Below are 25,083 nucleotides of genomic sequence, written 5' to 3'. Positions count from 1 at the left end.
AACCGTTACCGACTAACTTTCTTTTTCTGGTTAATGCTAGTTTATGTTGAAATGTTAAGGTGTTACTATGTTAAGTTATCTAGTCATATTTTTATCAAGTCAGTATGTCACTACAGTACTTTATTACAATTTTTCTTTGTACTTAAACTGCTAAAGGATTGGTTCTCAACTCTTGGTTGTGGTATTAAAGTGATTTTAAATCAAGTTACCGTTTACTCATTACCATGTAAAAAGTTAGTTTTCTCAGTGGTCTGAAAGAAAATGTTATTGTAAAACATACAAAATATTCACCTGTTTGTTGTACTTGTTACTGACTGATCTTACACATGTATACAATACTAAATGTAAGACAAAAAATAGAGCCTGTGGTCTCATGTTTTGTAATAATAACTTGTGAACACTAAAAGAATGGTGCGTTCTAAATAAATAATGTAATTTATACAAAGAAATGTACAAACAATATTGTAAGGGAACACTGGTGCATATACTGTAATTTCATACCTTAAATATGCTGACCAAAGATAAATAAATCGATTAATAATTGATCATTGATCTGTTTCATAAACCGAATATCGAAAGTAAGTTTTCTGTCCGATTCCCAACACTAATTGTGACATTATGACGTTCACTTATTATCATATTAATAAGGTTTATATAAAAAAAAACTACAGAAACAAGCTCAGAAGCCAAAAGTTGAAACATAATTCAATTAATCAATTATATAGCTTTTGGTTCTCACTCCGGGAAATATATTACGATCTTACACTGAGACAAACAATTATGCTATATAAATTCCTTGTATTGTTTTTGAATGAAAATGCCTATTACAAGGACAAGCCCAAAAGAACAGAAATAACGAAGAGCCAGCCTCAGGGCAAAACATACTTATGCAGGTAGTATGGTTTGACTGGTTTTAATTTAAAGTATTCCTTTGTTTTGTCCGAACTGAAATCAAAATCTTGTAAAATCACTGTGGTAATGGTTTCTGGCTATCTGCCATGACCTCTGTTAAGGACGTTAATAAAGTATTTTGATTTTGAGACATCTGTTGAGATCTTAAAGACCAATGCTTAACAAGTCTATGAGAACAATGTTAAAATAACATCGTTTTACATAGTAACAAAACTCTTTGCAAGTCTCGTTATTATCAAATGATGGAATAGTCGTAGTTTGAATCTTTCCAAGTACTGTCTGAATTATATGAAACATCACAACAAAACGGGGCAAAACATCAAAAGCTGAACAGGCTCACCATTGCGGGAGACTTGCTTTACTCTTCTTTGTATTTCTTTATCTTTTTGTACTTTGTCAGGGGCGTAGGTGCTGGGGCTGCAGGAGCCGCGGCCACGACCCCAATATTCTGGCGAGTAACGACAATGGGGCCGCGAATATTTGATACTGATTTTCTTAATAATCGTATTTTAAATAAACCTACGAGCATATAGATCAATACCAGACTGACATGTTATTGAATATACGGATCACCATGTCATTGGCGTGAAAACAGTCGGCGGATTATTAAAGACGGGTGAGTGGAAAAAGAGGCAATAAGACAATAACTATTTGTATCGTTTTTGATGTTTCAAAAACTGTAGTTGATTGTGATAATTGCAAGTACTCGTTAAAATAGAATTGTCATTAAATAGCCAGCAATATGTATTATTTCAAACTGGTCACATTAAAGTTTGACGTTAAAATGGACGTTCTGTGCATTTTTCGGCAAGTTCTAAATGATAGTGTTTTGATTGTTCGACAAAGTGTGCATATTAATGTTTTAAATGTGTTTGAATTACTGTGATATTTTATAACTGTATTTGGTACAGAAAAAGAAAATATGAAATAAATGCAATAGTGAATAAATGTTACTAAACGATAATATCAACTATTTTAACCGTTAAAGGTTTAGATAAAATCATTAAAAATAAAACCTGAACTCACTGGAAATCGAGTCTTTCAATGCTTAAAATTGAAAAAATATCGACGGGATGGGAAAACCCTTCCCAGCCCACCCCTTCCGCGGCCCCAAATGTCAAATCCCTTCCTACGCGCCTGTTTGTATATGATTTAACATATTTTTCAGATACAATATGCAGATGTGCTGCAACTTCCATAGAGATAGCTTTCAAAATATTCCACTGATTGGCAAAAACAAGACGAATGTTGGCATCCACTAGCGGTGCTCTTTGGGTGTTTAAACATCTTTTCTGCAATTACATTTGTAATATTGCATATTTCTTCATGTTGTGACACAAGTTTCGATTAAATTACATGCATTGGTAGCTACAACTTGAAAATCACATTGCCTTAAAATATGGCTAATAAACAATCTGATCTGACAAGTATGGTTCGTATGTGCATGCATCAGTGACCGCATGTATTTGTACCGTAAACAATTATTTTTGGTTTAAGTATGTTATGATATATGCATGTAGGGCAATCTATACAAATCAGAGTGTGCTTACCACCACTTATATTTAAAGGAAATAATATATGTTCATACAATTACTAAAATGCATTATCATATTTCTAATCTGTGATTAGTACTTATTAATCAAGCAGCAATGTCCGACAAATGATAATTCCCTTTTTGCCATTTTCACAAGAGATTGGTATATCTAATTTATAAATAAACCCTGTTAAGAGGCACAACAAAGAAAGGGCCTAAAAGACAATGAACTAGCCACTCAAACGTATTTATGTACAAACAGCACATACACAAATGCAAACACCACACACGGGGAAAAAACTAGTTTGTATGGCCACAATACCCATGTTACGATATATAGCAACATTTTACAATATAAAAGCGTGCTCACATATTAAGCAAAAGCCCTCAGGCATCTGTTCTTCCCACTGGAGGCATTTTTGAACCAAAAGCCATAATCAACCATGTATAAGTCAATAATTAAAATATATGACTTATACCCTCATCAGAGCCAGCAGCAACTTGAAAATGAATAATGAAGTAAATAATAACAAATACACTGATGACGGATTTTCAATACCCCCCCCCCCGTCTTGCCGCTGTCCATCTATTTATTCCTCACCCCGATACGAATAAGCAAGTTACAATCCTGGACCCCGATTCAATAAAGGTCAAAAGTTTTTAGATGGCAAATCTTCAGACGTAACCCCGTTTTGGGCGTAAACTGCGTTTCAATAAAATATTTATCGGATATATTCTACCCGTATGTTTACAGGTGTCCCAAAGTTATCGTAAGCAGCGTTAGGGTTATGATTAAGGTATCTTATTGAAGCAGAGCCCAGACTCTCGACGTTGAAAATCACCAATTGTAACATTTACGGCCTGTTAATCAACTTTAAACCTCGGCGATTTAACGTATTATTTTACATATAACGTGGAAATTACAGCTGAAGAAGCGGGCTTATAACCACATAAATCACCCATATATGAACAGCTTTCACTTCAGACGAACAGTAAAATCGTAGATTTACATAACGCTGACAAGAACTGAGCAAAAATAAACGAAACTTATTAACGAAACTTACAGACCGAAGCTGCCATTAAGGTGATAAAAATTGACTGTCTCCTTGATAAAAAAACGGCATAACGATTATATATTTTGATTGATGAGCATTTTTGTTTAGTGTTTTACAATGGTAACATATTGGGCTATTTTACAAGAAAAATGTGATTAATTGGAAACATATGTAATGGGTAAGATAACAATAATTGCATGCAACATCGATGTTTTTCATATTTCATGGATTTTGATTAATTTTCATGATAAAATCATGTAAGTAAATATCCTTTAACTGGCACATTATTCTACCATTTCTTTTTTATCACGGCATAATCAGCTTGCTGATCTTTCGCATCCATGTTCCTGCTAGGTTTTAGAGCACTGGAAGTATCATATCAACCATCTCCATCTGTTTCTGCCTTTCCATAAATGTTATCTGTGCCAGAGCTCTTCGATTCATGTATGTTCATATGGTTATATGTATCACTGTCCTTATCGAAATTAGTATTGCGTTTGCCGTCGATGAGGTTTTTCGATATATCGTATTGATTTTCAGTTTGACCGTCCGACTTTTGCGGCCTTCCATTAATATGATCGTACTCATTAGTTTGATGTAAAGTGACTTTGTTATAAGTGTTATTTGGCTTAGACAATTCAGACTTGGCTGAGCTCATTTTGCTATCGGCTGTGTCGTAATCTTTATCAGTATCTTTTTGCGACTTTTCGGTCATATCATAATGGTCAGCATCGGTCGTATCTGGCTCTGCGTAGTGTTCAGTCTCCTCTTTGGTTTCTTCATCAAACGTTTTTTCAAGCACAAAATAAAAATGATTTGTGGCTGTTAAATCATTCATTGTGTTTGTAGTAGATTCAAGTATCGGTGTTGATATGCATGCTATTTCTGTTGCTGTGTCTTCGGTATGGTTGTTTTGTTCACCATTTTGTTCATAGTCCCCTGTAAAGTAAAACAAACGTGGCATTTGTTTATCATTAACCCTAGTATAAAGTAATAGTCGGATACATTAATTCATATGGACCTTTGCAAAACCTCCGAAGACTTTAACTCTTCTTGAGTTATGACGCAGGTTAACGACGAAAACCTGAGCCGCGGACGATGACATCAAAGATACCAGTGTGTGTATGCCACGTGATACATAACGTCATATATGCTACGTCGGAAGGCAACATTTTGATTGAAATGATGACTTAAAACAAAGATATATCATGGTCATATATACACGCTCAACAATGAAATTAAGTTCAACATACAAGTTCATTACGTCATGTTTTAAATTGGTTCATTCATTAATAACTGTGTCCCAACTAAGAGAAAGCTTTTAAAGTTCATTGAAGAGCAACATTTAGAATAATGCAGTGGATGTGGACCTTTTTAACTTATACGCAACAAATAAGGACATGCCGCTTAAACTGAAATTGGCCTTGAAGAGAGAATTGAAGCTATTGTCCGTAGTTTTATCAAAACAACATTTTGAACGTTAGCGTATTTATTCATTTGGACAATTATATATAAAAACAATCTAAACCGACCTTCTTTTTAAGAACACCAGCACAATGATCGTCACAATGATAAGCACTACCAGGGAAACGGACAAACCAGCAGCGAGACCTGCCGTTGATCCTGTGAAATATAAAATAGCATTTGGGTGTTTGTGTAGTCACAATCAAATAAACAAGTTCTATTCAATGTTTTTATAATGTGAACATAAAGCTTGATTTGCGTTTTAGTAAATAAACATTCGATTCAGACCAAAATACGAAGAATGTTTCATATGTAATATTATTAGACTAAAAATATGCGGACTGTTCATATTTAGTATTCCATTTTTTGGTTGTTTCACTCTTCTACATAATTTGTTTTAAATATATTAATATACTCATTCGTGAACTCAGATTTTGATATTCCAAACACTCACTAGAAATGACCAAATTCAATTTTTTTTCTGACGCGCTAAGAGTTTTAGATAAAATAAAATAAAATTTAAAACATTTAAAAAGTTCACACAGGTCGGAGGTCTGTTTTACAAGGGTTTATCGCACCCCTTATTCAATGTTGTAGTCAGTGTTTCTCAAAGGACAATTGTTCGAAACGTTTGAAAGTACCCATGCAAAGCAGACATATGTGTATTGTCTCTCATTGCTGGACACGTTGCTAGGTATTTTCATGACGTGTATTTCGGGTAGATATATTTAAGTACACACTGAACCATTGCTTTTTGAACGGCTGCGGTAAGTAAAGTGATCGAAAGTAAAGCTCAAAAGTGTTTTAAAACTTGGCATTCGGAAACTTTTTAAATAAAAATAAAAATAAATGTTTCGTAAGAATGTGTTATATTTTAATTATTTCTTTTAGTATGTCTACATTGATGATGTTTGTGTAATTGAAATTTCATCTGTAAATTCCTGGGTGTCCAGTATACTCATATAAAATATACATTAACAAATATACTGCATTTTGTTTCAATTAGGTGTAGACGTTTACAAAGTGAAATGGCATCTTTACTTTTGATTTTGTATCAAACTTTCGAAGATCTTGGGTACTTTATGTGTTATACTGTGTAAAATTTAAAGTAATAACCTTTCGTTCTTGCGGATTCTGTCGATGTGCCATCTGAAAATTATAGAAAAAAACCATAAACGTAAAGTCATAAAAACTTGGCTTGGATCCGTGTGCCTTTAAAACACATCTTGGTAAAAGTTAGGATAGGGGCTTGTTCCTGTGGTCTCTATTATATTGTTACCTCTTATCAGCTTTGTAATCACAGATTAGATTAGAAGGGACGTTGTTGTTTTTAAATGTATAACATGGTGTTTCTTGTATGAAACTGTCTCAAACTTCCATAAACATGGGCTACTAGCGATACATCCTAGACAAAATACAACCCTGAAGGATTCCGTCGAGAACTTGATAAGTTAATTAAATGTAAGTGACGATGATATTATAGTTCTGGTTTTACCTGTTTGGGCAAATGAAAGGGAAACCTCGTCGAAAGTTAAAGTAGTGGTTTTGATATAAACATCATAAGTTAAAAGTATGTTCAATGAATAATTTAGCATTCGTATACACTAACCAAACCATGACATGAAACCATATAAAAAATAATCTTCTTCGGAAAAAAATTAAAAGGTGTTAACCAGAAACTCGAACATCAAAATGAAACAAAATTGTTGATCACAGTATTTCCAAAAGTAATTAAAGCTGCACTCTCACAGATTTACCATTTTTACAACTTTTTTATTTTTTGTCATGGAAAGAGCAATTTTTTGCGTAAATCTCTGAGAACCATTGATATAAGATTGCTGACAAAAGATCAGATCGCATATTTTCATATTTCCGTTCGAAAATTAATGTACTAACGGTTTAAGAAAAATGCATAAAACATCAATCTTTGAACTTAAATATAAAAATCTGCGATCTAATACTTGTCAGCAGTCTTATATAACTGTTTGCCATGGATTTAAGCAAAAATTGGCTCGTTCCAAGACAAAAAATAAAAAAAAAGTTGTAAAAACGTCAATCTGTGAGAGTGCAGCTTTAAGTAAGGCGCACGATATAGGTTGATGCCATTTTTTAAAAACATGATCATGTTTTACTCATTTGACTTTAATGATCAAAACAAAAAAAACGTATGATTTAGCTTCAGATAAAAATATAATATAAGCCGTATTTTGGTGTTCTTTTTTGGGGAATTTGTGGCCACGTAGCTTTTGTTTTCTTAAAAAATGCTAACATTTATTTATCTGTACCTAAACCATATGCTTTTCTATCATTAAAGACAAATTAGGTTAACATGATGATATATTAAAATTAGACAAATGCGTTAACCTACTTTTTGCGCCTAAAAAAGATGTATGACGTAGAGTATCATCTGATTCATCATTACGCAGAGTATCAAGCATATACGCACTACTTTAGGCCGATTGTCTGGATTTGATTCCCAGTCTATAAAACTGTATATTATGTATGGAAGGGTATTGAATAAAAACTAGCATCTTGCGTTCTGATATGTTCATTTTGCTGTCTGACATTTACATCGTGCTTTCTGACTTGTTCATCTTGCCTTATTGCATCCTTAATTCGTTATCTTAGCAACAGTATATCATACAAGTTATATTGGTCATCTTGCTTAATGCTATTTTTCATTATGTTCATTTTCAAAGTTAATTCCTTAGTGTAGATAATCTGTGACAAATCTTTAACAAACCGAACAGAACTAGAACCATAACGGTACAAGATAACAAACATAACTATACATATATTGACATTGATAAACATGTTGGGGGTAACCGGCTTTGCATGGTTGGTAAAACAAAGTAAGATACCAATAGGGTTGTTGGTATACACGTTGGTTTAACCGCATTGGCACGGTATCACTGAAAGATCATACTAGGGCGTTGATATATATGTTAGTGTAACCGCCTTGGCACGGTCAGTGAACATCAAGCAAGAACTCACTAGGGCGTAAGTAAGTACACAAAGTAAGATCTCATTGGAGTCGGTAATATACATATTACAGATCTCACTGGGGGCGTTGATATACATGTTGGGGTGACTGCCTTTGCACGGTCAGTAGAAAAAGTAAGTTCTCACTTGGGCGTTAATAAACATGTTGGGGTGACTGCCTTTGCACGGTCAGTAGAAAAAGTAAGTTCTCACTGGGGCGTTGATAAACATGTTGGTGTAACCGCCTTTGCACGATCAGTAGAAAAAAACTAAGATTTCAGGGAATTAAACCGTTTAAGAAAGCTCAGCTTACATTTCCCCAACATTTGTCATTTACAAATGATAATCCTGCTAAATTTGTATTTACCTCCTGCGCACAAACTTTTTCTTAACTCTTTTTTCTGGGCAAACTTGACGTAAAAAATCTGGTTGATCTGCTCCACATACGCATACGTCACTGGCGGATAGATGCTATCATCTGTAAGGTAATAATGGATCATTAAATGTTAAACGACGTATGGTCCAATCTTATAATTTTGCATTATATATATACAATACTTAGACTTTCCTACGTTTCTATATTTCAAAAATTTACATTGTACCAAACATGATGTCCCCCTTTCAACGCGAATAAGTACATTGTTAAAGAATATATTTGAATAGGTAAATATGATAAAATTTCTGCAGAACAAGAACTTTCAACATTTCTTTCAACAAAGCAATACATACAAGTATAAATGATGTCTCTCATTCAACGCATTTGAAACAAATAGTATTTGATTTATAAATATTTGGCAACAAAAACACAAAAATTGTTCGTCTTGCAATTTGCCAAAGTTCACATTCCAATCTATATATTATTCAATTTTCATGGCCCATCCTTTCTATTATAATTGTAACTAGTAATGCAAAATTTATAATGCACTAATAAAGGTAACTAACATGAACGCAACAGTGTCAACGGGTGAAATATACTTGTACTCTCAGACCAAGATTATAAGTTGATAACCCGATATGGGATGTACGGGGCAACGGAAATCATATGGAATATAGTTCTGCGCCCCGTACATTCCACGTCGGGTCACCTACTAACTCGTAATGTATATATCATTTCGACTGACTGTTAAGATTTATCAATACGACAACACCATCTGGGAAATGTTTCGTTTAATAATCGGAAACGGGATATAGACGCCATTTTGGAAAACTGTTTGACCATCGCGTTTCCAATCCTGGACCAATGCTGTTGCGTCATTTATGTTGGAGGCGTGATATATTTATTTATTAATCAACTGTTACGATTTCGTACCGGGACGATAATAATATTTATTCTTGACAACTGACGATAATATATGCCAAAACTCGCCCAATATTGACCAATGTCAGCCAATATGAGTTTCTGCCGTTTTAATTCGCTACTAAACTCGCAAAATACGGGATAAGAGGAATGGACCATTTTAATTGGATGTCGAAACTCGCCCCAATATGAAAATGCTGTAAATGAGTCTAAAAGGCTGCCATTTTTTTCTTTTTTACCGACTGGTTTTAAAAGTGAAGGGCCTTGTTTTAAACATACTTGGAACAACTTACAAATATAGTACTTCAATCACTCTGTACGCTTTAATATTACAGTTGTTTGTAACCTGTTTGGTTGAATTTTGTGATAAATATGATTTTGGAAAACCGACAAAGAGGACGACGAAGGAGAAAACAATCGCGAGAACAATTTTGAACTTTTGGTAACGGTTAACAAACACATATGTTTCCTTAGACTGTACAATGCAATCGGCTTTATCCATAAGTGTATGCAATGTCATTGTAGGGGATGCATGACAAAATCAGCAAAGACCAGTCTAGATAAGATCTGCGGTCTCGATAATAATAATACAACACTCGGGTTGAAATGACCGTGCACGCATTTATTTGTCAAATGTAAAACATATTATGTCGATCTGCCGATGTTAGATTCTGATTTACGGTAATAAAAGTCTGAATACCTAGCGGCCTACTGCCTAAACACAAATAGCTGCATCCGTCCTTAAGTTCAAATCGTCGTAACTGTATGAACCTATTATTGGGTTAACCCAGATAGAATTATGTACATACCAAGCATATCGTTTAAGGATATGATGGACTCTTTTTTAGTTATTCCTGTCCAGTGGTTCTGGTCTTCCTGGTCTGTAAAATTCGCATTTCTTATACTTTGTATCGATGCAGGGAATTTTCCTCCAACGATGCAGTTTTCAACAGCCTGAGCCCAATTCCCATAACTTTGAGTCTGTATTTTCGCCTTCGGTTTACGATCTGTACATAGAATAGTGCATGTATCATGGTAACAAACACGTCAATCTTGAGTAAGCATGGAAATGTTCGATTTGGTAATACGTACCTACCTGAAGACTTGTAAAGGTAGATGACGACAACACATTTACGTTCATCAATTAATGTATTCTTTAACAACAACAATCACATGGGCATACAATGTACATTTTTTCTACTCAAATTCTTCGTGCACACATCATTGGCTAGGCCCTTCCTTGTCTATAGAGATATTGATTTTGCGCAAAGAATGTTTTTCTAAATGTAATAAGTTTTAAATAATATCACGCCATATATAATTGCAATTTTAGATATCTATTACCTTTCAAATACTTTCTTTCAAACTAAAGAATGAATAAAGGCATTATCTCCTAATCGCCTTTTTGCCTCAGTCGTAGCCGTAGATCCACATCTGTTCACAAGAAACGTGACAATATATGTTTGTTGCAGGAGCGTAAAACCATACCATTTGAATATACAATGCTTAAAAAATTCCCAAATTCATCAAGCTAAGGGCCAAGTGCAATAAACGGCTTGTGGAGGCTCTTGAGACCTCGGATGAGTTAAAAAATGTCAAAAGATACAATTTCAAGTCCTACCTTGTTAAATCTGCCAGCTTGTTGCAATACTCATGGGTTGAAAAAATACGCAAGAAAATAGAATAGTTCATTATCTTTATTATGTAACACTTGTTGCTGAATGTCGTGTGGTAAGCAAGTACCAATGTAAAAGTTAATGTATTAAATTAGCATTTCAAAGCCTTTATATGCCTTTCATTTTGCAAACATACCCATCAGTCTGTTTACCTCAATAGCTTGTTTTAAGCCCCAAGTGATTCGATTCTACTTGGTAAACATTACATCATTAAAGTATAAAATTCGGCAACGTTGAGAATATCAGTGCGCATCTGATACTAGAACAGCGGCGGGAAAACATGGGATGCTTGACGATTAACTTTTATTTGTTGTTTATTAATTAGCCATGTGATAACTATATGCAAGTTACAAACGTGAGCACATTACGGATTTCTTTATGCGGAGTGTTGACAGACGAGTATTTGGTCAATTTGGTTAATATTCAGCGTGCATCGTGTACAATCGCACTACGAAAATATTGACGATCAATCATATCAAAAGATAAAATTGATCGGTGTTAAAAAAACGACTAGGAAGTATCAGTGACAACGAAGGAAATGGTAAAAACAAAAACGATAGCGCCACTAACGTTAAACGGCCATTGTCCTCGAAGCAATGATTGAAGAACAACTAAAAGGGACGGGATAAGTACTAAGTAAACGTCGACATAAGTTGTGTCAGCGATAAAAGAGTTAACCCAGGGATATTAACAACGGCAACGGTGAACTTAACAATGAAGCAGACGGGCAATATGCAATTTCAATAGTCTTAGCAAAGGCATTAAAATCATAAGCATCCTTTCATATTCAACATGTATTCTAGTCACAAATATGTTATTCCCTAACTTCATATCAAGGGCCTTTTTAAAGGCAAGCAACTCTAACACGAACTATCCGTTGCTCACAAAAAGTGTTTTTCTCACTTCATAACAACAGTGTTTGCTAACATTCGAAACAATCCTACTAAACAAAGAAGCTGTTTCGCTCAATACATCGTATACCGTTAAAATGTTCATCAAAAGGTAAAGGGTATACAACTCCACGACATTGGTGGATAGTTTACTGATTAAAACCCCAACATTTCTTGAGTGGGCGCTATAATATTGTCAGGCTACGAAACTTGTTTCATCTTGTTGCATATCAGGTGGCATAGAAAAAGAAATAATTACCAAAATAATTTTTGTTGCTGCATAAAAGCTTTGGGTAGGTATCTAAAGTGCATGACTCCCAATGGTAGTCATTTCCAGGTCTGTACTTAAAGGAGAACTGAAGGCAGTTGTTGTGAATGTCTTGTGAATTATTGCTAGGAGGAACTGAAATATAACAGTTGACGTATAAGCGACGTAAAGAGTACATCATGTGCAATCTTTTTTTTTTAAATTAAATATGAAGTTATATTTAAAAGATAACTTTATAAACCCTTTATCGTTTGTGCCTCTGGAAGGAAAAGAACCCGTCTATCAGCATGAATTAACGTTATCAGTAAACTCGCAATCTTTTCCGGCCTGATTTCCGATAAAGATTGTTTTTTCATGTAAGAATACATTTTTTAATCATGTATTCAATATCAATCGTTTGTAAGTTTTACCTTGAGATAAACATAATAAAACAATGTAACTGGTACCATTTTCTACAGTGTAAAATGAGAATATATTGGTGTCGACTGTGTCACCACATGGATATTGATCCGGTTCGTCACATTTTTCTTCGCAAGATTTTTTCTGCTTAGGGACTTTACTGGCACATTTACATCGCAAGCCCTGAAAAAGTGTTCATTCTTAAAGACCTACTTCCGTCGGCATAATGTCATGCAACTAGTGCCCTACCAGTCAGTTACAAAAATAAGACATAAGCGTCAAAAATGCCATTCTTTTTATAAAAAAAAACACTCGTTGAAAAAAAACACATTTTAATTTCATGTTTTGACACTATTTCATAAAAAGCAAATTATACATGCAATTTGGTATTTCAGCAACGGATTTAAACTTGAATGTTAAATATTTAATCTGTTTCAAAGTTGTTCTTTAAAGGTACATGTAAGATTATGTGTATTACTATTGCAACTGATGCTGAACTAAACAGTAAGTAATTATCAAGAATGATACTTTTTAAAACATTTCAGAAAGGTTTTATATGTATTATGTTAATCATATTCATAGAATATGAATTTTCACCTAAAAGGGTAAGACATGAAACAAAGTTATGTCGTCCTAATCCAAAACATATCATACCTAAAAAATAATTGCTGTACTCCTTGCAAGTGATTTAAAAGAAAAGCCGCATTGCAATGACATAGGCACAAGTGTGACATAGTGTTTTCAGGACAAAGACTAACAGTCAAAACGGGCACCCTTAAATCACCTTGATTTAATGAAATCCCTTGAAAAAAGCTAATACAATATCACTGTTTTCACATTCCATACAAAGTATTGTCAGGAAAATTAAATGTTAGCCACATGTGTAAATAATTTGTGTTATAATTCTTTTTTAGACAACATTTTTTTCTCAGCTATTCCGCTGACCAATTTTGTTTGTTACTTTATACAAAAGAAGAAATGACTTGGAAGGTTGTGAGTGTAAACATTCGTTTCGCATGGTTACTCATATGTTCTATTTTAGATATTTAACTGTTATTAGATTTCAATACTTTACATTTTTTGACAATGCGGTAGTCCTTGGATGACTATAAATATCAAAACGCAGAAATTATTATTAACTTATCATTATCCCATCAATGTTCTTAACCGTTTCCGTCACTTTTCCCATTTTCCTGTAAATTTCCCAGTTTGGATACTTGATAACTTGCAACGGAATTACTCACCACTTTTGATTTTTGTATACCGAACTTATGACATCCTGTTGTACGTCTGCATTCGCTCAGAGTTGAAACAAAATAATCGGTTCCATCGTTCAATTGGCCACATCCTTCAAAACAAAGACATTTGATTACGGAAGCAAGTTACTGACAAATCAAACCAACCACGGTGAATATACCATTTAGTATTACTCCTAAGTTAAGAGTTTTATTACCCAAAATATAGCGCACGAAGATGTAAGCTAGAAGGTGATATTTATCTGGTGGTTGAGTATTTTTAGTCAATTTATGAACTGATTTGATGTTTGTGATTTCTAACAATCAATAATTTACAATTACCTATATATTAACCATATGATATAAACCCTTAATATACTCAGGCGAGCTATGTCGAATAGCTGTGTTACCATACCTTTGAATTCATGTCTCTGTTGTCTGTTACTTGTATCAGAAATTACTGTAAGTTTTTAGTCCTGAGTTTAACAAGGCGAGAATGTGTTTGAATGACCTAACGTACATTTCACGAGATATCGCTGTTGTTTCGACTGGATACATTTGTTTGTTTGTGGAATTTGTATCTTATATGTGAAGCAACTGTATCGGTTTTTATTATTTGTTACATTTTATTCTTCAGTGTCATGCTAGTTGACGCTAGCTTTGATTTTGATTATCTTTTTAATTTTGAAAGTAATGGTAAATGTTGAGACTAAATTGAGTTTGCGTTTAAAACTCTCTTTAACCCTTGTGATCTCGTGTTTCAGTGACTGTTCAAAAGCGGTAACTCAAAAATTAAAAATTCATCAAATATATCAATAATAATGTATTGATTTTTCAACCGTATTAAAATAATTTTATTTGTTAAATAAAGATTAACTAATTAGTTCTGACTTGTTTTGATTATTTTAGTATATTCACAAAGAACATGCATTTACCCACCAACATAAGCATAACTAATCCATGTTTTGGCATATCCAATCCAAAATCCATTGTCTTGACCGTCTGCTTTTGTAAAAAAATCCAAACCATTTTCAACAATGCATGAGCCATTATCCTTGCAGGTTACACTTGGTACTGCCAAGGTGCATCTAGACTCGTTCCATTTCGTTTCATGTTGTGAAACAAAAACTCCCTGACCTGAAAATTCCCAAGATTAATCAAATGCTGGTCTATATATTATATAATTAGTGTCTTATTCATTTAAAACATTTTAAATAGCTTAATTAGTTTTTTGCAAGAGAGCACGTTGATATAATACCTTTGTATAGCACGATAGTAACAAATTGACGAAGAAAAAATGTTTATCGATAAGTTTTAACGATGTCTGTGCAAATCCGCTCGACAATTAACCAAACTTCAGTACATTCAACTAAACAATTGAACCTGTTTAATTAAAACAAAAAGGAGTTTGGTTTACTTTACTTACAGAGTAAATAATTGCCGTACTAACTGATTCTGTGGTTTCATACAAAATTAACTTAAACATATAACTAACGTGAAGAAAACAAGAATCAAACTTGTCATCCTAATCTAAGAAATTATCCTATATTGAATTGTTGTACTATGTTCCTTTACAATATTTTAAAACTTAATTTAATGAACAACCACCTTTCCTTCATATTAACGCGTTATGTTTGTGTCTGTAATTTAATTTCACTTTAGATTGTTAGTTGGTTATAAATAGAGATATGAAATGCATTCGATCCGTTTTTGACTCTTATAAATTAAGTTTCCTATAACATGTACAAGATCATAATCCTAAAACACGTTTATTAGGTCACGCATTATACTTTCCTTACTCTGCATTTTATTTGTATACAGTTCAAACTACAAGGACAAACCAAGTTGTTGAACAATCAAGAAACAAGCGTTCACCAGATTTAAATGACCAACAAATAAGTGTTTATTAAGGATGGTACTTCTTGCTAAGAACTTAAGTAGTTGCCGAGGAATTTGATGGCTGATAACGACGTTGGTTAGGGAAGTAAAGACATTTTCAGGTGGTTGTTCAAAACGGCAATGGATGTGATGGCAATAGAAATTCGATTGCTGCTATTGAATTCAATAGTGTCTTAATAATACATTTTTTGATACTGATAAATGTTGTTGCTACGGAAGAGGTGGTTGGTAGGAAAATCATTGGTATAGAAGGAAGTCATTAGTAGTTAAGGTAGGTAGTGGTTGCTAAGGTAGTAATTGGTTGCTAAGTTAGATAATGGCGGCTAAGGAAGTCATTGGTTGAAAAGGAAGTCATTGGTTGCTATGTAATAAAGAAGCTTTTGAGGTAGTCAGTGGTTGCTGAAAAAAATCACTGGTCGCTAAGGAAGTCATTAGCTTAAGATAGTCATAGGTTGCTTAGGAAGTTTGTGGTTGCTAAGAAAGTAAATGTTTGCAAAGAAAGTCAATGGTTGAAAGGGAAGTAATCAGTTGCTTAAGAACTCATGGGTTGCTTTGTATAAAGGTAGTTGCTTAGAAGTGAGTAGTTGCAAAGAAAGTCATTCGTTGCTAAGGAAGTCATTGATTACTAAGGAATAAAGTAAATACTAGAAAATACTTAAGCTACTGAAGTAGGCATTGGTTGCTATCAAAATCATTTGACGCTAAGGAAGTCACTGGTTGTTATGACTTTGGGTAATTGCTAATATTGTCGTCTCTAGCTTAGTCAGTGGTTGCTAAAAATGTCACAGATTGCTATGGATTTAGGTAGTTGCTCAGGAAACTAACGGTTACTAAGGAAGTCATTGGTTGCTAATAAGGTCGTAGGTTACAAACAAGTTGTAAGTGGATACTTAGTAAGGCATTTGATGCAAAGGAAGTAATATATTACTAAGGAAGTCATTAGTTTCTAGAAGGGTAAATTTCTGCTTAGGAAGAAAACTGTACAAGTATATATAAAACGGCGTCAGCTATGACCAAAGGCAAAGGGGCAGAAATTAAAAACACTTTTGTAATCGACCACAACCTGAAGCTGCAAACCAAACATCAATGAACTCGAAAGTGCGGTTTCCGAGAGAAATATATTTCAAAGACTTTACGTATATGTTTAAATAGAAAACCTTGAACCCCCGTGGCATGGCCAGCTTTGGTCTAAGGGACATAGTTTAAACAATCTTTGTAAAGGACCTCTACATATAGCTGCATACCAAATAGTAAGGGTCCGTGCCACCCGGTTTCAGAGAATAATATTTCAAAATAACTGTAAAAGTATATATATAAACCTAGATTGGGGCCATTCTTGACCCCCCAGTGAATCAGAACGATCTTGGCAATGATCATATCATGAGGCTAAATACAAAATATAAATTGGCTGGGCCTACCGGTTTCATTTGACCGTTCCAAGGCGGTACCTAACAATTCTTGATTAACATACCAATTATATATATATATATATATATATAGTATTTATGCACTGTGCTGTTTGTAGAGTTTTGTGCTGTTCTATATTTCTTGTTTGTGATATTTCTGTAGCTTTTTGCATATATATTCATAGGAGAAGAATTTCAAAGATTTTTCTTAAATAAATATATGGGAAACTTGTTTCACATGAGGCAGAGCCACTTTTGACCAAAGTGACATAATTTAAAAAAAGAGAGTTAAGGACAACTACATGATACTCTATATTACATATCAAGGGTCTAGGACTTACATTACATGTTCAGAGGAGAAAAAAATACTATATAGGAATGTAGAAAACTCGTGATCACCAGGATGGGGCAACTTTTGACGACATAGACATAATTGTATCAAACTTGGTAAAGTACCACTCCATGAGGCATACGAAGTATCATTTGTCTGGGCTATGCGGCTTTAGAAAATAATAATTCAAACTTTGTCTATATAAGTCTATATAAGACTATAGACAACCATGGACCCCTGAAGAAAGGCCATTTTAGATCCAAGGTCATGATTAGAACAATCTAGGTCAGGGACCACTTCAATGTTGACGGCGGACCACGGACGCCGTACATATGGCTTAAACAATCGACGACGTTCAGCACTTCGTTCTCTAAAAAACATATTTAGAGGCATCATTTCAGGGCCAAGATTAATGTCGACGGGGAATACTCGTTAATACTATGCTTTTTTTAACAGTACTAATATCATGGATAAAATGATAAACGCTTAAATGTATCTTTGTTCTACTAGTCAATGATGTTACTTTGTACAATAATATGTTTCGTATACTCAACGCACGAAACGTTGTGGGACAAAATGAAATACGAGAATGCGCCATAAAGAATGTTTCAAGGTCATTACACTAGCCAAACTATGCTATAAATCTCCTTGATCTACCTATCTCACCCTTTAATAGACTTTTGTCGAAAGTCTGTTACCGAATTTCAGGAATGTACAATAAATCTTGAAATGAATCAACCTAGAGCGTGTTTTCACAGTATTTACAATACTTTTAACTAAGTTTGAAGTCACTTTTGCATGAAACTTTAGAACACCACTTTTTAATTAATAACATAATTTTGAAAAAGAACTCATTTTTCATGAAAACGATACTTCTCGAGTAATTCCGTTCACATTTAGAAACACATTTAGCGACATAGTTATTTATAATATTACAAGACTAGAGTTACGCTCTCGATATGCGTAATTTGAATATCCCAGGTAGTGGTAGCAATAACTATTCTTTACATTTTAAACATTGCCTTGTGCTTTCATTTGAAACAATTTCCTGTTTCAGTGCTGTGCTTATGAATGCTTTCATATTCTAATACGCATAGCACATTTAAAGCCGTAACGGTAACCTTAATGTAAACGTAAAGCTATTGAGCTTACTACATTGGACATGATTTTTGGTTAACAGACACAATCAGAAAACAATGTTCATCCTAAATTCTATTGTTTATGTTTAAATATTTAAATTACATGAATAGATATATCTTTACAAATTGATATTTTAGATGAACGGTTGTTATATTAAAATATCACAGTACCTTTGCAAATCTCTCCAAACCAATACAAAATGGTCACAATTACACATTTCAATGGATTCATTTTGTGTTACATTTTATCACTTTAAAACTTCCTTAAGGAAAATCTGGTCACGCGATCTTTTATTATTAAAACTTCCGTGTTGTATGAAAATGTTAAACACTAGAGTAGTCATTTAATAAACATTGAAGTGCCTCGAGTTTCCTGCGTTTCTATCTATGATAGCACAGTGTTTTAGCGGCAATTTAAGGTCTTTCCACAATGAAAAAGTTGGTTTGAAGGACCAAAACATAACAATTATTTCTTGTTTCAAGTTTCGTATTGAAGTTGAATTATAGCAAGCATACTATAACACCCATTGCAACATGCATTTTTTTTTTCTAAAATGTCTTTAGACAAAATAGATATTTTTTTTCTTGTCGTAATATTAAAGAATATTCGATGCCTTGTGGCTTTGTAGTGATCAGGTTATAAAATAATATGCATTTTTGTAAGCAGGGAATTAAATTAATCCACTATTTTGCATTATTATAATTGATATCTTTCTTATTTGAAACTATATCATCAAGAAATCGCAAGAATACGTTCATTAAAGCGAATGTTTCAGGAGTTGAGCATTTGGTCAAATTAACGTTAAGAAAACTAATTGATGCTTAAATAGCTTTATCTGAAATTTTGCAGCAAAGCACACATGAGAAACAATATGATGTGGTATAGTTGTTCCGGTGATAAATAAAAAATTCTCAGTGAAATGAAAATGATATTTCAATTTTTGATGATTTCCGTGTTTCAAACAGTGAAATAACATTTTTTTATTATTCACTGTTTTGACCACGTTCTCACTTCCAAATTTAACGTTTGCGCGCACTGAGGTTTAAACACAATTCCTTTGGGTGTTTTAATATCTTTACTGCAATAAAATTTGTAATATTGCATAGTTCTTCCTGTTTGTAACACAAGTTTCGATGTAGTCACATGCATTTGACAAGCACATTGCATTAATATATGGCTAATACACAAGTTGATATCAGTCAAGTATGGTCTGTGTAGAATTGATAAACTTATGAAAGTGTGCTGAGTACAACTTGTATGCATTTAAAGCAGATGATATATGTTTATACAATCACTCAAATGCGTTAAGATATTTCTTATCTGTGATTACCAAACAAGCAATGCCCGACAAATGAACATTACCTTTTTCAAGAGATGTATATATATAATGTGCACTAAACGTCTTAAACTGTATGAATATCATCGCCCATTTAGACAGAATAGACATCTTCAATGCCCTAACATTAAACATATACAGATGAAATATCAGTTTGATGTTGCTTTTTTAGACTTTAAGCAAGTAATTAAACGTATCACTTTGAATTGGGTCATTTTAATAAGTTGATATATTAATACAATATAATACTTTCATGTTAAATGTCACACAGAAACCTTATTTTATTGGCTTCAGTGTTGTTTGCAGACTTATAAATATTTAACGAAAATCATGTATTTCATTTTTAGTATCATGTTTGTTCAAGTTAGACAGGAGATGTTTAAGTCACCTTGGTTACATGACAGACATTAAGAGATCATGTTGTCTGGCTCCTTCGAGGCGTATATCTCGATCAAGGAAAATAAACAGCACAACCAGATCGCAATATTCACTCCAGAGCTACGACCCTTGTATTATCAATGTACGACTTTATTCACAGTTTATACCAAGGGTTTAAATTATTGTTGAAGCTTTATCTTTTAAGAAGGTGAAGCCCAAAGCATGCATCATCTATAATTTGAGCATGTGTAGTCTGATAACTTTTATAGTATTGGTGTATGTGTACACAATAATAGCCAAGAATAACATTTCGTTTTTTTCCATATACCTAACTTCAATCTTGCATAAGTAAGGATATAAAAAGTAGTTATATCGAAGACGAGAGACGATGAACGAACTTATGTTTATGCATATGACAAGATAAATCTGCAGACGGATAACGTATATACAGTCGGAATCTACGGTTAACTAGAGGTGACTGGGCTGATGAAACCAGATTGTAGCGCCGTGGAAAAGACGGGCGCGTATTGGTCTGGACAGGATGTACACCACTACTCCAATTGGTCCTATCCAAGGTATTTTAGTTTGATATCAGAACGACATTATTCAACCTGTATTGAAACGGCACGTTCAATTTGCTTTTGGCATGATTGTGTTGCACGACAATGCGTCTTGTAATGTTGAACGGGGAATCCACACTATGATGTCAACAAACAACATTCGTGTTGTAGATTTCCTTGATTTTCTTTTATCCGATAGAACTTGTGTGGGACTTATTACAGAGGAAAGTTAGGTCTTTGCACAAACAAGAGCATGCTGAAGAACTCGTGCTATTCGTCAGATGTGGGACTTTTTCCAACACAATTACATGCACCGATATGTGGTATCAAAAAGGTCAAGGTGTCATGCAGTCATCGCTGCAAATGGTGGACATACAAGCTACTAAATTTAGTTCTTTTTTGTGTCTTTTAATTTTATGGGTAACCAACTTTAACTTTGTTATTTCAAACTATTCTAATGAAATGAAATTTTATAAAAATGATTGCAATAAAAGGCTTAAAATGTGTGTAATAAACTAGTTTGGGACTTGTTTTAATTCATTCTCAAATTTAAACCAAACACCTAGTGGACGTTTATCTTTTGTTCAGTGTATGTATTAAGTTTATTTCAAGCTGAACACATTGTTTTCTGTATTTTTTCGGAAAATAGCTTAGTGAGCTTAGGTAATTGTTATCATGTACCCATCTCTTAATAGAGAATACTGTGTATTTTAGTTTGTACAGTTTATTTTATCATTTACCTGTAATTGGTGACATGACGTGAGTATGTGGTGTGTATTCGTTGTTCTGTGTCTTTCAGGCCCTCGCCTTGTGCGTCTTAACATATTGTTTCTGAATTTACGACTATGTGGCTTACCTCTGTCGTTGCAATTGTATTATTACAGGTTTTCTTGTGGAACCACCAAAATTATTTAAATCACATTGTAAACCATGGTGTTTGATGTGTTTTCTGTGAGAGGCAAAATTTAGCACCCTTCGCTGGTGTTTTTTGGTGCGAAATGCACTGTTTATGAACTGCGGGCTTTTCATCTTCGATTTTTGTGTGAGACATAAGAATGGCTCATAATTTCCCAAGGGTTAACCTAGTTTGCTTCTATTTATCTGTAACCCGTTTCAATAAAAAATATAAGTTAATTTGCTCTATATTTCAGTGATTGAACTTTAAGTAATACAAATGAACACAAAAGTCAGGAACAGAATCATTGCTTTGCCATACGAGATGTTTATAATATATATTTATTGAAACACCTCCCTGTTGAAATAGACCAATAGATACACTTTTACAATCCACTGTATATGAAGCTGCAGCAGAGCAAGTATCATCCAAATAAACAATTAAGTGTGTCGGTGAATAGAATACTTAATGTTAAGCTTCATAAACCCAAGGTTTCACATTTAAAATTGTCATAATTTCCAGTTTTACAGAGACTGTGATCGGTAGTTTTTGGTTTATATAATCTTAGCCATGTTGAAGACCTTTTTTATACAAAGGTTGTAGTACATTTTTCTAATCACTCAGTTTTTATTTCATTCACGTAATTTATATTACTGAATTATTAATCACTCATGAATTTTAGACCGCATTTAATATGCCAGGATCCTTCACTCGAATTTATCTCTGGTAGTTCTTAATATAGCTTTTTGGCAATGTTCTGCAACGTTTCTATAAACGAGGTGGCTATACTAACAAATAATTATGAATACAGTACCTAAATATATAAACCAAAAACCTTTGACTAGGAGGCAGGCATCGTTATCTTTTAATCAACATCATTTCCCTGAACTGTTTAAAAAGACACCTATAGTAAATATTCCTAGATTGAATTTACATCTAGCTAATACTTGTCAAGTTAGTTTATAACACAGATTCAAATAATAAACTGTTCTCAAATAATTTAAGAGTGGTAGTCTCCCCATTAAAACTTCCAATAGTGCAAAAGTTACGATGGGGCTTGTTTCCTAAAATTTCTTCGTGCAATTCTTGGAAGTGTATCTGTTGTTCTTTTCTTCGAAATAGCTCTAATATTACCTCGTCCATAAATAAAAGGAAGTTTAATTGTTTTCTTAAGGAGAATGTCTCTTGAAATCATCTAATATTCTTTATGTTTTAACTTGAAATGTAGATACTTGTGGAATACAGTATGTAGGACAGACAGGGAGGCCATGAAAGCCCGATTACATAAACATGTTTATAAAATCAAAAAGTATAATAACTCCTTAAATTTTCTATATCAACATTTTTACAAGACCGGACATAGCTTAGATAAATTAACCATTGTATCGTTAATGGATATACTAAACATTATCTTCATCCCAATATTGAAAATGTTGATACTAGCAAAAGATATCGCAATAAACTTTCTTTTAGCAACAAGGGTATAGATCTTCTTAATCTAAATATTTTATTTAAGAATAAAAATGTGGAAAAATGTTTTCCACAATACTTAAAGAATAAAGAAATACCAATAATATGTTACAAATACAAAAAGCCTATTAGAAATTTCATATTTAATTATAATAAAGTAGTATCAGAAGATGACATTTCCGCAAATACACCTTCATGAGATTGTACTGACTCAATGTACCGCTACGACCCTGTTGGGCATATTGTTACAGGAGATATTTCTTTTATTAAAAATAATCCTCTTAGAATACTGCTTAATAAAGGTCCTAAATACCGGATTGCATCTGAAATTAATGTCCATACATGTAAATTAGAATTGACAGACACCTTATCCAAATATAGTAAAAGCTGGTGCAAAAGAGAAGGGGTTGAACCAAATGCCGTATTACCGTGGATGAATAAAATATTGTACCTAATAGATAAGAAAATAGAGTTTTTCAACAATAATCCGTTGGCAAAGTCTATTTCGATAACTCCAAAGTTGATAATGGATATCAAATCCCTACATAAAAAACTTGTATTTGTACCAGCTGATAAAGCAGCTAATAATGTAATCATAGTTTCACGTTTATATTATGTAAATACTATTATTGGAGAGATAAAATCTTCCAGAACTTACAATTCTAGCCAACTCGATGAAGAAAGTGTTATTAAAAATCATATTGATTATAATGCTAAATTTCAAGTTCTTTTGAATGATGATCATAATAGCATTCCTACAATACACTGGTTGCTTAAGATGCATAAAAATCCGTATAAATCACGATTTATTGTTAACTCTATTTCTTGCTCTACTAAACAAGTTTCAATTTTACTTACATCCTGCTTAACTGCTATAAAGTTTCATGTGAAAAAATACTGTAGTAAAGTTTATAAGAATTCTGGAATTAATCTCTTTTGGTCTATCAATAATTCTTTAGATTTAGTTAATGATTTTGAAAATATACGATATAAAGTCTCAGTACTTAATACTTATGACATTTCAACGATCTATACATCTATTCCACAGTCTTTAGTTACAAATAAATTGACTCCTCTTATCGAAAAAACTTTTGCTATGGAGAAAACTACTTACATGGTAGTTAATGTTAAAAAGGCTTTTTTTACTAATGATCGCTCAGATAAATATATCTATTGGTCATGCACAGATGTCATTGAAGTTGTAAATTTTGTACTCAATAATTATTTCTTAAATTTGGTAAATGTTTATATAAGCAAACTATTGGAATTCCAATGGGAGCAAATTATGCACCTTTACTTGCAAACCTCTTTTTATACTGCTATGAAAGTGAATATATATTAAAATTATTTAAGTCTGGAGATCTAGCATTTGTTGATAAATTCAATAGCACGTTTAGATATATTGATGATATTCTATGTTTAGATAATCCTGTGTTTACAGATAACATTCATTCGATATACCCTTCACAATTGCCACTTAATAAATCTAATACATCCGTTTTAAAAACATTCTATTTGGATTTGCAACTAGAAGTAAAGGAAGGTATATTGAGCATCAATCTTTATGATAAACGTGATGATTTTAATTTTAAAATAATTAATTACCCTTCTTTAGATGGTGATGTTCCTATTTCATCATCATGTGGTATTTTATTGCACAGTTAATACGATTTGCTAGAATATGTACAGATGTCAAAAATTTGAGCTCTCGCAGTAAACTTATGACGCAAAAACTTCTAAAACAGGGTTTCCGATATTTTAAATTAAGAAAAACTTTCTCAAAATTTGTAAATGGTCATTATAATCTCATATCAAAGTACAATAGTAGTCTTAAATCACTCATTGCTGAAAGTATTGCTCATCCCGATTTTTATGGTGATGTTTTAAAGAAAATTCGTAAAATTAAAATGTTTCCAGCAGGTAGTTGGGCAGACAGACTTAATGAATTACTTGGAT

At 33.2% G+C, this 25,083-nt stretch overlaps 1 protein-coding gene across 1 annotated transcript; it reads right to left on the bottom strand.

Annotated features, from left to right (window-relative positions):
* Positions 1–4,309: 4,309 nt before the first annotated feature.
* On the bottom strand, positions 4,310–18,780 carry LOC128219969 (uncharacterized). Its single transcript, XM_052928183.1, has 10 exons — positions 18,659–18,780; positions 14,652–14,849; positions 13,722–13,825; positions 12,525–12,660; positions 12,070–12,213; positions 10,054–10,251; positions 8,315–8,425; positions 6,082–6,114; positions 5,034–5,124; positions 4,310–4,440 (listed from the first exon to the last, which is right to left on the bottom strand). The coding sequence occupies exons 1-10, from the start codon at positions 18,717–18,719 to the stop codon at positions 4,431–4,433; spliced, it is 1,086 nt and encodes a 361-aa protein (XP_052784143.1). The 5' UTR covers positions 18,720–18,780; the 3' UTR covers positions 4,310–4,430.
* Between the last annotated feature and the right edge of the window lie 6,303 nt (positions 18,781–25,083).

This window comes from Mya arenaria, chromosome 15, assembly GCF_026914265.1.
Source record: "Mya arenaria isolate MELC-2E11 chromosome 15, ASM2691426v1".
Lineage (NCBI taxonomy): Eukaryota > Metazoa > Mollusca > Bivalvia > Myida > Myidae > Mya > Mya arenaria.
Note: the sequence above shows the minus strand (reverse complement) of the source record. Positions and strands in the feature narration are given on the sequence as shown.